At 39.7% G+C, this 13975-nt stretch overlaps 1 protein-coding gene across 6 annotated transcripts in view; it reads left to right on the top strand.

Moving 5' to 3' along the window:
* Positions 1–13975, top strand: part of LOC136857568 (stimulator of interferon genes protein homolog) — a 219471-nt gene that overhangs the window by 103997 nt on the left and 101499 nt on the right. For all 6 annotated transcript variants that reach the window (XR_010858546.2, XM_068225239.1, XM_067136333.2 and 3 more), the window contains one exon: positions 7603–7754. Coding sequence is in view for 5 of the 6 variants with exons in the window: in XM_068225239.1 (XP_068081340.1) it covers positions 7603–7754 (152 nt within the window). In the remaining variant the exon portion in view is untranslated. The remainder of the gene's footprint in view (positions 1–7602; positions 7755–13975) is intronic.

Raw genomic sequence — 13975 nt, forward strand, 5'->3', positions numbered from 1 at the left:
TTATGTTGCTGACCATGTGTCATCTCGTTACCTGCAGGTCTTCAGATTGAACAGTGGCCACTTGGTAGACCGAGGCCTGTCAGGGCTGTATCACCATGAGGATTTTCATAACAGGAATGAACATGCCTCAGCAGAAAATATCTAGTATAATTCTTACCCGTGAGATATGGTACCTGAAAATAATTTTATTTTTTCCAGACCTGCAGGGAGGCTGCACTAAGTTTTAATTTTCTCTCTGTCTTTAGGACTACTGAAGGTACATTATGTTATCAGAAGCATTTAATAAATTTAAATGAACTTCTTGTGCATGCCAACAAAATGTGATTGCTCTTATAGCATATCAGTGAGTGTCTTAAGTAGTAGTTTGTTAAAAATAAAGACCTTGACTCTATTGCTTTGGTCAATGTTTTCCATGTTGTCACAAGCAAAGCAAAGCAATGAAATTTTAAATGGATCTGTTGTTGATAAAATATTGCGATTAAAAGAACTGGAGGCTAAATGAACAGGAGTCAAGAAATAGCATGAAAGGATTTCTAGTTGGCAGTTGTAGTGTTTTTGGCATAATCAGGGTGCAGATTGGAAAATTTACCGCTATGCTACAGTGTTAGGTTGCAGAATGTCTGTGAAGATGCATTTTAAACACTTCCATTTCATTCTCTGTTGTCAAATTCATGTGCTAGCAAGGTACATGCAAAGATGAAAACGACTACTGATTCCCCTTACTTTCTACAGTTTTATCACATTTACTGCAGCGATATGGAAATGATATTGATTGTTATGGATTGTACAAATTCAGAATGGTCCTTATAATTTCTCCATGAAAAATAAATAGATTCATACATTGGAGATTCACTGTTTAGAAAACAGTTCATGAAATAAAATGTGAAAGATTGATGCATGTCTACAATCTGAGCGGGACATTCTTTGCCGAATGCAAATTCACATCATATGTACTCAATTTCTATTCTATTGACTTCTGACTTAGTAATGGCTACACTGGTTTAACATCCATTGCCTGCTTTTGTTCAGTGAAGTGAAGAACGCCATTAAATAACATGTCATGTAAACATGAAAACAATGAAGAGCCGGATGGCTTTGAGGAAAATGATCTGCAGCAAATCATTGTTACCAGAAATAGTATACAGAAGAGTTTCCATGCTTTGGACCATAAAAATTTCACCGAACGACATGTTTTGTGAAACATACAAGTGTGATTTTTCAGTAAAACATGGGGGAAGCAATGATTGGCATTGCCATATGAAATGTAGAAAACATGAAGAGTATGGATGCATCAGGGATGCAGAATACTCTCATCATTCTTTTAACTACAAGATTTAACGATACTAGTGTTATATGGACTGAATATCATTTTATACGGTTTTTCATTGAACGTAACCTTATGTGCAGCAGGCCATGCCACCGTGGACACCCACCTTTGAAGGTTGGCATCTCTACGCATGACAAATGCTTTCATAGAGACTTCCAGATGATTGTGGCAAAGTACACTGACTGACAGAGCAAATGCAACACCAAGAAGGAGTGGTCAGAACTTTATGCCAATTGCAGGGTAGACTGACGTCACTGAGGTATGCTCATGATGTGAAATGCGCCGCTGTGCTGCGCACGTAGCGAACGATAAATGGGACACGGCGTTGGCGAATGGCCCACTTCGTACCGTGATTTCTCAGCCGACAGTCATTGTAGAACGTGTTGTCGTGTGCCACAGGACACGTGTATAGCTAAGAATGCCAGGCCGCCGTCAACGGAGGCATTTCCAGCAGACAGACGACTTTACGAGGGGTATGGTGATCGGGCTGAGAAGGGCAGGTTGGTCGCTTCGTCAAATCGCAGCCGATACCCATAGGGATGTGTCCACGGTGCAGCGCCTGTAGCGAAGATGGTTGGCGCAGGGACATGTGGCACGTGCGAGGAGTCCAGGCGCAGCCCGAGTGACGTCAGCACGCGAGGATCGGCGCATCCACCGCCAAGCGGTGGCAGCCCCGCACGCCACGTCAACCGCCATTCTTCAGCATGTGCAAGACACCCTGGCTGTTCCAATATCGACCAGAACAATTTCCCGTCGATTGGTTGAAGGAGGCCTGCACTCCCGGCGTCCGCTCAGAAGACTACCATTGACTCCACGGCATAGACGTGCACGCCTCGCATGGTGCCGGGCTAGAGCAACTTGGATGAGGGAATGGCGGAACGTCGTGTTCTCCGATGAGTCACGCTTCTGTTCTGTCACTGATAGTCACCGCAGACGAGTGTGGCGTCGGCATGGAGAAAGGTCAAATCCGCCAGTAACTGTGGAGCGCCCTACCGCTAGACAACGCGGCATCATGGTTTGGGGCGCTATTGCGTATGATTCCACGTCACCTCTAGTGCGTATTCAAGGCACGTTAAATGCCCACCGCTACGTGCAGCATGTGCTGCGGCCGGTGGCACTCCCGTACCTTCAGGGGCTGCCCAATGCTCTGTTTCAGCAGGATAATGCCCGCCCACACACTGCTCGCATCTCCCAACAGGCTCTACGAGGTGTACAGATGCTTCCGTGGCCAGCGTACTCTCCGGATCTCTCACCAATCGAACACGTGTGGGATCTCATTGGACGCCGTTTGCAAACTCTGCCCCAGCCTCGTACGGACGACCAACTGTGGCAAATGGTTGACAGAGAATGGAGAACCATCCCTCAGGACACCATCCGCACTCTTATTGACTCTGTACCTCGACGTGTTTCTGCGTGCATCGCCGCTCGCGGTGGTCCTACATCCTACTGAGTCGATGCCGTGCGCATTGTGTAACCTGCATATCGGTTTGAAATAAACATCAATTATTCGTCCGTGCCGTCTCTGTTTTTTCCCCAACTTTCATCCCTTTCGAACCACTCCTCCTTGGTGTTGCATTTGCTCTGTCAGTCAGTGTATTAGGGATTCTTAGATCACCCAGTGATGGAGACTCTTCATTGGTACATATTATTCTGTAGTGGTGATCATTGTTTTAAGAGGAAGTACAACTGTGCAACCATCCTCTCATCACTAATTCGAAAGGCAAAAGGAAGAGGTTTGAGCCTTCAGAGATTGAAGATATTGGTAAAAAGAAAGTGAAGTGCCACAAAGGGCATGAAAATAAAAGACCCTGTAAGTTAAACCTTGTGTTACAGTATTTTCTGATATAAAACAGATATTATTGGAAGAAGTGATGAAAATATTTTCAGCAGTTTTAATTAATGTTTATTACATGGAAAATCAACCAAGCAACCAACCAACCAACCAACCAACCAACCAACCAACCAACCAACCAACCAACCAACCAATCAATCAGTCACTACTGATCTGCATTGAGGGCAGTTGCCCAGGTAGCATATTCCCTATCTGTTGATTTCCTGGCCTTTTCCTAAATGATTTCAAAAGAAATTGGAAATTTATTGAACATCTCCCTTGGTAAGTTATTCCAATCCTTAACTCCCCTTCCTATAAACAGATATTTGCCCCAATTTGTCCTCTTGAATTCCAACTTTATCTTCATATTGTGATCTTTCCTACTTTTAAAGACACCACTCAAACTTATTTGTCGCCTAATGTCATTCCATGCCATCTCTTCACGGACAGCTCGGAACATACCACTTATTATTTATTTAAAACTTTTATTTGAAATTACCACCTTTTCAATACAACATACAACATAGATTCATAACTTGTAATACATATCACTTACAAGGGAACATCGGCAATGGTTAAGTCATGTGATGTAGATGTTGATTTCCATAGGGACGCTAAAATATTTGTCCTGAATGAGTAAATTTATAATACCAATATAATGGTCCGTTATTGGACATTATAAATTTTCCAGCTAACTCATTCTTGGTTGCCTGCGTTTCGCCCTCGTGTGCTAATTATATTGGTATTATAATGGTTAAGTCGCCGATCACGATAAAATTTGAGAAACACTTTGAGGTACAGGTAAAAAATATGTCGGCATCAATTTTGGGTGCCGACATTCATTAGGGCGTTAACTAAGGGGCCTAAAAGTTGTGACACTTCAAGTTCCACGCGATCAGCGATGAATACCTGCTGGCCAATGGTAAGCTGGCACACTGCCTGCCTGGAGACACACCTCTGCACCTCCTTCCCTCCCCCCTCCAACTGGTTCGCCACCGCACGTTTCCCTTCTCCCCGTGCTTGCCGGCTGCTTAGCTGTTGAATGGGACCGGCGCTATACTTTGCTTCTTTTCGTGCTATAATTATTCAAATCCTTTAAATAACGTTCTGTTTCACACATAATGATAATAAATAACCTACCGTTTTCCAAATCCAAAAACCCATACACGTCAAATGGCTGACAAACTACTGTAGCACCGGCTGGAATCGTCATAACTTCTACTTCCATGCCATGAACAAGTGCATTGTGGCCAGGGAAAGAATCTAATAATAAAATGCTTTGTCCATCGGGTAAACTTGGTTTCAAGATGTCATTATACCAGCTCTGAACTTAAAATATTATTTTCTTAACAAGGGAACCAAAAACACCATTTCTTTCCTTTAAAACTATCAGCAACGGGGAGAGTAACCTTCTGCTGACCCTGTAGGCATAATCGTGTAGCTGTGCATAGTAGAGGGAATTGGTTAGACCACTGTGCTAATAGACTTTTCTCCTCAATGCGCTAACATTCTGCTGGTGTATATTTCCAAATTAAAACCACTTTGGTCGCTGTTAAAAACATGTGATGTGCTGTGTAACTGTATTTTTTCTCTTACGTTTTCACAAACATTTTGGCTTCCACCATAACCTCAGTTTCCCTATCAAGTTTTTTCATTTTTCATGACAGTAATTTTTCGGGATGTGATTCCAAATTTGTTTTTGAAGTCGTACAACCTGCCTGAGGACGCTTTAAAGTCATGGATGGTGGATGTACGGAACTCCACGTCAAATTTTTCCTTGCAATCCATCGCAATAAGACCAAATTTATCTCGGAGAGAGCCTCCTTCATCCACTACCTCTTTCCAGGCAGAGAGCTGTGCCTCACTATGCAAACAACAGAATTTTTTTTGCACAGTTGCAAACTTCAGGTTTTTCTGTTTTCCACTCCTCCAGTAGTTGACTACTTTTGTTTTATACTGTAAGTCTGCGGTGTCTGTCAAATTGGCACTGTCTTGGCTTTGTGCCGGTTCTTGATCAATATATTCAATATCCTTTTAGTTTTCCTATGACTGATCAAACCTGTACGTCAACTTGCAATGTCCTCCAAATAGAGACTGTCACCTTCAAGACAGCAACTTATAAGCTCTGAAAAACAAAATAAACATAATTATAAAACATGTTGTTATATGTATATTTATTTACAGAAACAACGGAGAACACAAATGTTTATTTAAAAAAAAAAAAAACGAGAGAGTTATTGGTATCAAACGTATCAGACGGTCCAGTGCTGAATACTAAACCTAACTAACCTAACTAAAACATGCAGCGCAAAAGACCACGCTTCAATTCATGTTATTACGGCTTATGTCACGCAGTGTGACATCACCCCGTGAGCGTCAAAACCTATTTGAAAACAGTTCACTGCTTAACATTCACCCTCAGTCACATCATAAAGTTGCAGTTCCCGAAAGTTCAGCGGACCTTCTTCACCATGACTTCCAAGATTTGCTTGAAGATGAAAAATAATTTTTGACACACTCAATGACATTGCGCTTAAGGAATCGTCGCAAATGTTTTCATAAACATTTCAGAAAATGTAAACTGACGAATACAATGTGGATATTACAAAGGAGAGCTATGAGGAAGGCTGATAGAGTACGCAAAGTGTAGCACCGGTTCTGTTCGACAGCTAAGCAGACGGGCGGGCATGGGGAGAAGGGAAACGTGCGGTGGCGAACCAGAAGGAGGGCGGAGGGGAGGAAGTGCAGAGATACTGCACAAGGCAGACAGTGTGCCGTCTAAGCATTGGCCAGCAGGTATTCATTGCTGTTCGTGCAGAACTTGAAATCTCACAAATTTTAGGCCCCTTAATGCCCTAATGAATGTCAACACCCAAAATTGATGCTGACATCTTTTTTACGTGCACCTCAATGTGTTTTCCAAGTTTCATCACGATCAGCGACTTAACCATTGCTGATGTTCCCTTGTTAGTCGAGCAGCCTGTCTCCTATCTCCCAAGTCTTCCCAGCCCACTTTGCTACATTTTTGTAACGCTACTCTTTTTATGGAAATCACCCAGAAAAAATCGAGCTGCTTTTCTTTGGATTTTTTCCAGTTCTTGAATCAAGTAATCCTGGTGAGAGTCCCATACATTAGAACCATACTCTAGATGGGGTCTTACCAGAGACTTATATGCCCTCTCCTGTACATTCTTACTACAACCCCTAATACCCTCATAACCATGTGCAGTGATCTGTACTCTTTATTTACAATCCCATTTATGTGAATACCCCAATGAAGATTTTTCCTATATTAACACCTAGGTACTTACAATGATCCCCAAGAGGAACTTTCACCCCATCAATGCAGAAATTAAAACTGAGAGGACTTTTCCTATTTGTGAAAGTCACAACTGGACTTTTAACCCTGTTTATCACCATACCATTGTCTGCTGTCCATCTAACAACATTATAGAGGTCATTTTGCAGTTGCTCACTATCTTGTAACTTATTTATTACTCTACACAGAAGAACATCATATGCAAAAAGCCGTATCTCTGATTCCAGATCTTTACTCATATCATTTATATATAAGAAAAAAAGGTTCAATAATACTGCCTACTGGAATTCCCCTCTTAATTATTACAGGGTTGGATAATGCTTCACGTACTCTTAATTCTCCAAGTTCTTTCTAGAAGGAAGAAGGTAAATAAGCCGCAAATATATGTGGTAATATTAATCTTCCTGAAATTGATATGGAATTTCAGGAGACTTAAGATAAACCCAATACTGGTAACACTTTTGTTGTTCTGTATAATTGGTAAACAAGCTAAATCATACTGAAACTCATGGTGGACCTAGTGGGTTATTTTTTTACAATTTGCTTTACATCGCACTGACAGAGATAGGTCTTATGGCGACGATGGAATAGGAAAAGGGCTAGGAGTGGGGAAGGAAGCGACCATGGCCTTTAAGGTACAGTCCCAGCATTTACCTGGTGTGAAAATGGAAAACCATCTTCAGGGCTTCCGACAGTGGGGTTCGAACCCACTATCTCCCGAATGCAAGCTGATAACTACCTGACCCAAGCTGCGCAGCCACTTGCTCGGTGGGCTTTAGGTCTTCATTGCATTTAATGAATAGATACAAAAGACATTTGATTTGGGATTGTTAACAGCTACCAGATGACCCATACCTTAAATTCATATTAGATGGAAACAAAATGACAGAAGACATCTTGTCGGTCTTCAGGCAGAGATTATAGTTTCATAAAGAATGGACTTACAGTATGTTTTCTGGTTCTTTACAGATTAATTACAGTACTGGTAATAAATATGTTTTTGTTTATTATAGTTTTATAAGTTAAAAGAAAGCCATTGAGTAATAATGAGTGAAGTAAATGAAGCAGTCATTAATAAATTATATACAAATATTTGTTTCATGACAATTTATTGTGACTTTTCAGGGCTTAAAGAACGAATTCAGGATTACATGGATATTCAAAATATTACAGAAGAGGAATTACCTGTGAAGAAATTGTTCATTTTGGTCCCTTCTTCCACTTTTGTGCCACCAAATTTGGAAGCGGTTTCTTATGGTTGGATGGAAGCAGCTCAGGTAATTGCTCAGACCAATGAAATTAAATCACATATTTTAAGTTATATTCATTCCATTTGAACATTTGTGAATAAAAATTTTCACCTGTCTAAACATTCTCTCAAATATTTGGAAAGAGTTGTAATGTATATTTGACCCCTGGGGCAAATTAAGCACCACAGTCAGTGGAAATTACAAAAGAGTGACACTGATACCTCATACAGCCAAGATCCTGGAAAGAATCTTAGATAAATGAATAAGAGACAGAGTAGAAGGAAAATTGGCAGAACACCAGTATGGATTCAGAAGAAGCAGGTCCACATTTGTTCCAATATTTACATTGCGGCAAATGATGGAGAGGTATTGGAAATATATAAAGGACAAGGTAGTAACGTTTCTAGATATTGAAAAGGCATATGGCAGTGTCCCAAGGAATTTGGTATGGAAAACATTGACAGAGGCACAGATTGGGAATGAAACAATGCAGATGGTAATAGCATTGTATCAAAATTGCAAAAGCTGTGTTAGAACCAAAGTGGGTCATACTGAATGGTTCAGAGTTGAGACAGGCTTAAGACTCTTCATTATCGTCTTGGATAGAATTCTACATAATATCAAGGAGAAGATGATGGGTGAGCAAGTAAAGTCTATGCTCTTTGCTGATGACATTGTAGTTTGGGGAGATAATGAATTCAATACATCACATAATTTCATCATTAGATGGAGTAATAAAATTGAAACATGTTTTGACTCGTTTGAGCCATCTTCAGTGAAATAGGGGGTGGGGGGCTTAAAGTAATCTACATCATACATACTGAAAATGTGCCGAACAAATGAAAAACAAAAGAGACATGACGGAATTAAAAACAGCACAATATAGAACATTTACATCATCAGATGGAGCAATAAACAACTTGCGAGAAAATTCAGTGAAGAAAAGGTTTAATACAAAAACATAATTGAATCTAAAAAGCGTGTTAAGCCTAAGAAGAAAAGAAATGAAAACAAATGATACAGATGGAAACGAACAATAAGTGCACATAGCGAGGTTGCGGACTTCTTAGTCTAAAAAAATTCAGTTTTATAACAATTCAAAACAGAATGAAATCACTGTGTTGAAAATTCAGGTTGACAGCCTGCCTTTGTAGAAACATGTAATAATAAATCAGGTTTACCAAAGTCTCGGCAGCAGTAAGGAATTGCATGTGAGAGAGCTCCATATACCACCTAACAAATCAGCAAGTTTAACTACAATTTGCGTGTACTACAACAAGTTATATTATTAAATAACACTTGGTGATTAGATACTATTATTTGTAATGTCTCTTAAAGTCTGTAAACAAGCTGATTTCTTCATTTGAATAAAAGCTTAATGACATCCTAGCTCGCTTCGAGAAAGCAATGCATCAGATAAAAATTAGATGTATGGCTTTTCAGGCGTTTGCTCTATTAACCAGCATTTCATCTTAGGTCTGACACTAGACTCTTCAGAGTGGGATGTGTCAGACCCTACCCACTGACGCTGGGGGTGTATGCAGGTGAACTTATCAGAAGCCTATTTAAGAGGCACAGTCTGACTGCATACAGGAGATAAAACTCCACATGGAATTAATGCCCGCCTAGCAATTTCGACTGGAAATTCTAAGTTCCCATGGAGGGAATTAGATATTTTTCCACCAATACAGTATATCAAAAATCAGATCAAAATTAGATGTATGGCTTTTCAGGCGTTTGCTCTATTAACCAGCGTTTCGTCTTAGGTCTGACACTAGACTCTTCAGAGTGGGATGTGTCAGACCCTACCCACTGACGCTGGGGGTGTATGCAGGTGAACTTATCAGAAGCCTATTTAAGAGGCATACGGGAGATAAAACTCCACATGGAATTAATGCCCGCCTAGCAATTCTGACTGGAAATTCTAAGTTCCCATGGAGGGAATTAGACTGCTTAGCAATTCACCTAAGCTACAATAACAGCTGAGAATGTTCCTAAATAAGAAACGAAACATGTACTGTTGACAAATAAAAAAATTGCAAAAAAAGTATCAAAACGGTGGAAGAATTTTAAATATTGTAAAACTTAGTGATTAAATTTTGATACGGTAAATGAAGTTGATTACTTGCAGTTCTGGAATGTCTCGAAGATTTGCACACGTTCCAGGGTTCGATTTGGGACGTAATTCACACTTGAGTTTTCTGCACGGCACTCCACACATTCATGGCACTGTCTGAACAGATATGACCTTTTAATTATGGTTACTGCACTCTAGATATTAAATCAAAACGTTCTGGAATAATCACTCGAAGAACAAGATGATTTTGACTTTGTACCGGTAGAAATGCAAGTTCTTAACACAAGCTTACTGTAAGTCAGAATGTTCTAGAGGATTACTGTCACTACAGTTCTAAATGCATAGTTCTGAAGATTTAAAACACATTGGCAATGAACTGAATAAATAGCACTCGGAAACTGTCTTGTTCCGTCAATAGGCGAAGTGAATAGCCATTAAAGAAAATAATATTTGAAAGAAAAAGTCTGATTTCATAAATTATGGATTCATTCAAAATACTGGACAGTTCTAGGCTTTCTGGGAATGCGACATGCGTATTCTGAATTGTCACAGTCTTTAATGAGGATAAGAATCAAAACACAAGTCCCCGTGCAGGACTTGGGAAATATTGCATATTTCACAATTAAACATAATATTGAACGTCCCCTAAGTTCCACAGTTTTTACAAGACGTAAGTTCAATGAGGCACTTGGGAAAACAAGTCATATCGTTCACACGAAAGTTTATGTCGGTAGGGCACAAGTTCATCCTACATGCTCGGAAAACTTCAATGTTCCAGAAATTGATCCACAAAATACAAGTTCGAATAAGTTTGAAACGTAAGTTCAGTGTGGTACACAACGCTTGTGAAAATTCAAAGTCCTTTCAATCGTCGTCGGATAACTAAGTCCCTATGTGGCACTTCAAAAAAAAAAAAAAAAGTTCCAATGTGTAGAAATAACAAAGTTCCAATGTGTAAAAATATTGAAGTCCCAACACGACACTCGAAGAAAATAAAGTTCCGATGTGTCAAAATATTAAAGTCCCAACACGACACTCGAAGAAAATAAAATTCTGATGGGTCAAAATATTAAAGTCCCAACACGACACTCGAAGAAAATAAAGTTCCGACAACAATGTTCCAGTATGTCACCTTAAGAAAATAATAAAGTCTTACCGCGACACTTGGCGAAAATAACTAAGTTCCAATGAGATGTTTCAGAAAAATAACGAAGTTCCTATATGGCACTTTTAGAAAATATCAAAGTCCAATCACGACACACAAAAAATAACAAAGTTCCAATGTGTCAATATGACAAAGTTCCAACACGATTCTTGCAGAAAATAACAAAGTCCCGATCAGGCACTTCAAGAATATGACAAAGTCCCGACACAACACTTAGAGAAAATACCGAAGTTCCAATACTTGGATTTCGAAGACTGTCAACTAGAAGTTCAACACGTACAATACTCCTCCTGTCACCCGTGTCGCAGAGGCGGCGGAGTGACAGATATTGAATTCGTAGGTCGGGTGGTCCTCCTTTTATACCCGTCCGCGTGGAAGTGTCTAGAACCCGGGTATTATCTGCCCTTATAACTTCTATAATACTCGGTGGATTTTCTTGAAATCTTGACAGATTACGTCCATTGTAAAGGTTTTTAAGATGGCAGTGTCGAAATAGCGATAAAGTAGCGCAAAATGTACTTTTGAGGGTAAGCTGGAACATTACCATATGTGGTCGCGGATAGCTAGCTTACGGCGGCCACGTCACTCGCTGGGTACGTCACTGCATTCGGCGGGCTGCCTACCTTCCACCTCGCGCGAAGTTCAACAAACATACTTCGGACTTCTCTCGTAGCGGCGTTCCCGGTACAATACACAGGCAAATATACCGTATTAGAAACAATACATACATGTGTAACTTCATTTACAGGTTACATTAACAAAAATTTTAAACACAGTGATAATAAAAATAAAAGTTATGTATTCAAAAACAATAAAACCTTTTAGAACTCTCACAATGACCACGGCTTGAAATTGCTTAAAGCATAAACAAACAGGTTGACAAACATGACAGCTAAGAAAGGACATGGGAAGTGGCATGGAAATCCGTAAGAGGGTAGATGGTTACTTTTGCAGTGTGGGGAAAGAAACGTGGACAGTAATCACCATCACCCTTAGAAAATTTTAATTAATTGAACTACCAAAACGGCGATTAAATAGATGAACAAAATCAACACCAAACAGCAATACGAAATAAACAAATTCATTTGCAAAGAAGGTAAATTTGCGGATCTTCGTTACAAGTGATGTCAATTTCAAATTATTTTGAGACTGGAAAATATATGTAACATAATAACATCAATGAGATTACAGAAAGGGGTATGAACAGATGTTAACACAGCAAAGAAAGGGAGAGATTATTTTTAAAAAAACACAGAGGCACCGAAACCTAGTATTCTTACCTAAAACACTTCCAGAAAGAAATATCGGTTTCGGGGCGTGAGTTAAGCGACACGGCACAACGGGAAGCAACCTCACGGAGAAATTTAAGTTACATGTTAGTTACAATTTTCTTAAACAAAAGAAAAGGGAATTGCCACCAAATGCTAGATATTAAAGCTTAGCTGAAAAGCTAAGTAATTTCAATGATTAATAGGCGAATGTGAATGTCGTGGGTAAACTCCTACGCAAAAGAAAATTTACATTTAATTTAGATTAAGTCCAAAACAAGGGAGAAGTAGTGCTCACACCGAGGTTGGTATCCTATGACGGGACAGAGGCCAACGCGCTTCCGCCCTCCAGGCTGGTCAGTAGCAAACGACGCGGAAACAAACTTCGCTCTCACAAAGGAGCGAGAAACCGGAAAAATGGTGCAACCACCAGGTAGCCAATCAGGCAATCAAATTTACTCCTGACACTCACATTCACCAATTAAAATCCTCATTATTCTGACCAATGGGGTCTCTTCATTCTCGATGATCTAGGTCTTTCTGGCGCAACAGGAAGCAACTAGAAAAATCCTTCTAAAACTGGCATGTGTATGTACACGCTGCTTCAAAAGCTAAATGCACGATTTGAAATAATAATAATAATAATTTTGTACAATCAAAGCTGCATAATAATTTAAACACCAAATTTCTTCAAACATAATAAATTCTTGCACTGTTCAAAATGTTCATAATTTAAAAAAAATTTAAATACCAAATTTCTTCAAACGTAATTCTTGCAATGTTCGTAATTTCAAAAACATAATTTCTCCAAATGTAATATCTCATATAAGTAATTTTTAAAGCAATACATGAGTTTTTCACAAATTAAAGAGGCTCCAGTAGTTTCCCTACACGGCTGTCCCAACTCCGGTCACATCCTCCACCTCCTGAACTTGAGCTAAACTGGAAAACAATAAATTTTATTCTTTAAATTAACTGGAGGTTGGTCCACACGTCACATCCACACAACACACTACAACATCTTAATGCCGCTCTCAACTGGAATGTCCATTATGCATCGAAGTACTCCATCTTGATCTCTGGTTTCGCTGACTAATGTTGCTGCTGACACCGGCCGGCTGCCAACAAACTTCCATATACTTTCAGTCCAGCCATGTCAATCTAGTTACCTTCAGCCCAGCCCACTCTGCTAACGAAATGTAACTTCATTCACAGGTTACATTAAAAAATTTAACACACGATGATAATAAAAATAAAACCTTATAGAACTCTCACAACAACCATGGCTTGAAATTGCTTAAAGCATAAACAAATTAGAGGCTCCAATAGTTTCCCTACACAGCTGTCCCAATTCCGGCCACAACATCAACAGACACAACAAAAACTTATGCTATTATTTTATCGCTTGTGGAGGCACTTCTCAAGAAAGGATACACGTTGTGGATGAATAATTTTTATAATTCACCTGCTTTGGCTCATAAATTAAAATAATTGAAAACTGACTGTATGGGAACTTTGCGCCTCAACAGAAGGATGTGATCAACACAAAACTAAAGAAGGGGGAAATATTATAGCTCTGCATTCCGACCAGGCTTCCATCCTAAAGTGGCATGAAAAGAAAGATGACACAATGATTTCTACATTCCATGGGGCAGAAACCGTCACAAAGAAACAAAGCGTGGTCAGGAAAAAGAAGAGCCTGTTTCTGTTGCCGACTATAATGATGATATAGATGTCG

Source organism: Anabrus simplex, chromosome 1 (assembly GCF_040414725.1).
Source record: "Anabrus simplex isolate iqAnaSimp1 chromosome 1, ASM4041472v1, whole genome shotgun sequence".
Classification (NCBI taxonomy): Eukaryota; Metazoa; Arthropoda; class Insecta; order Orthoptera; family Tettigoniidae; genus Anabrus; species Anabrus simplex.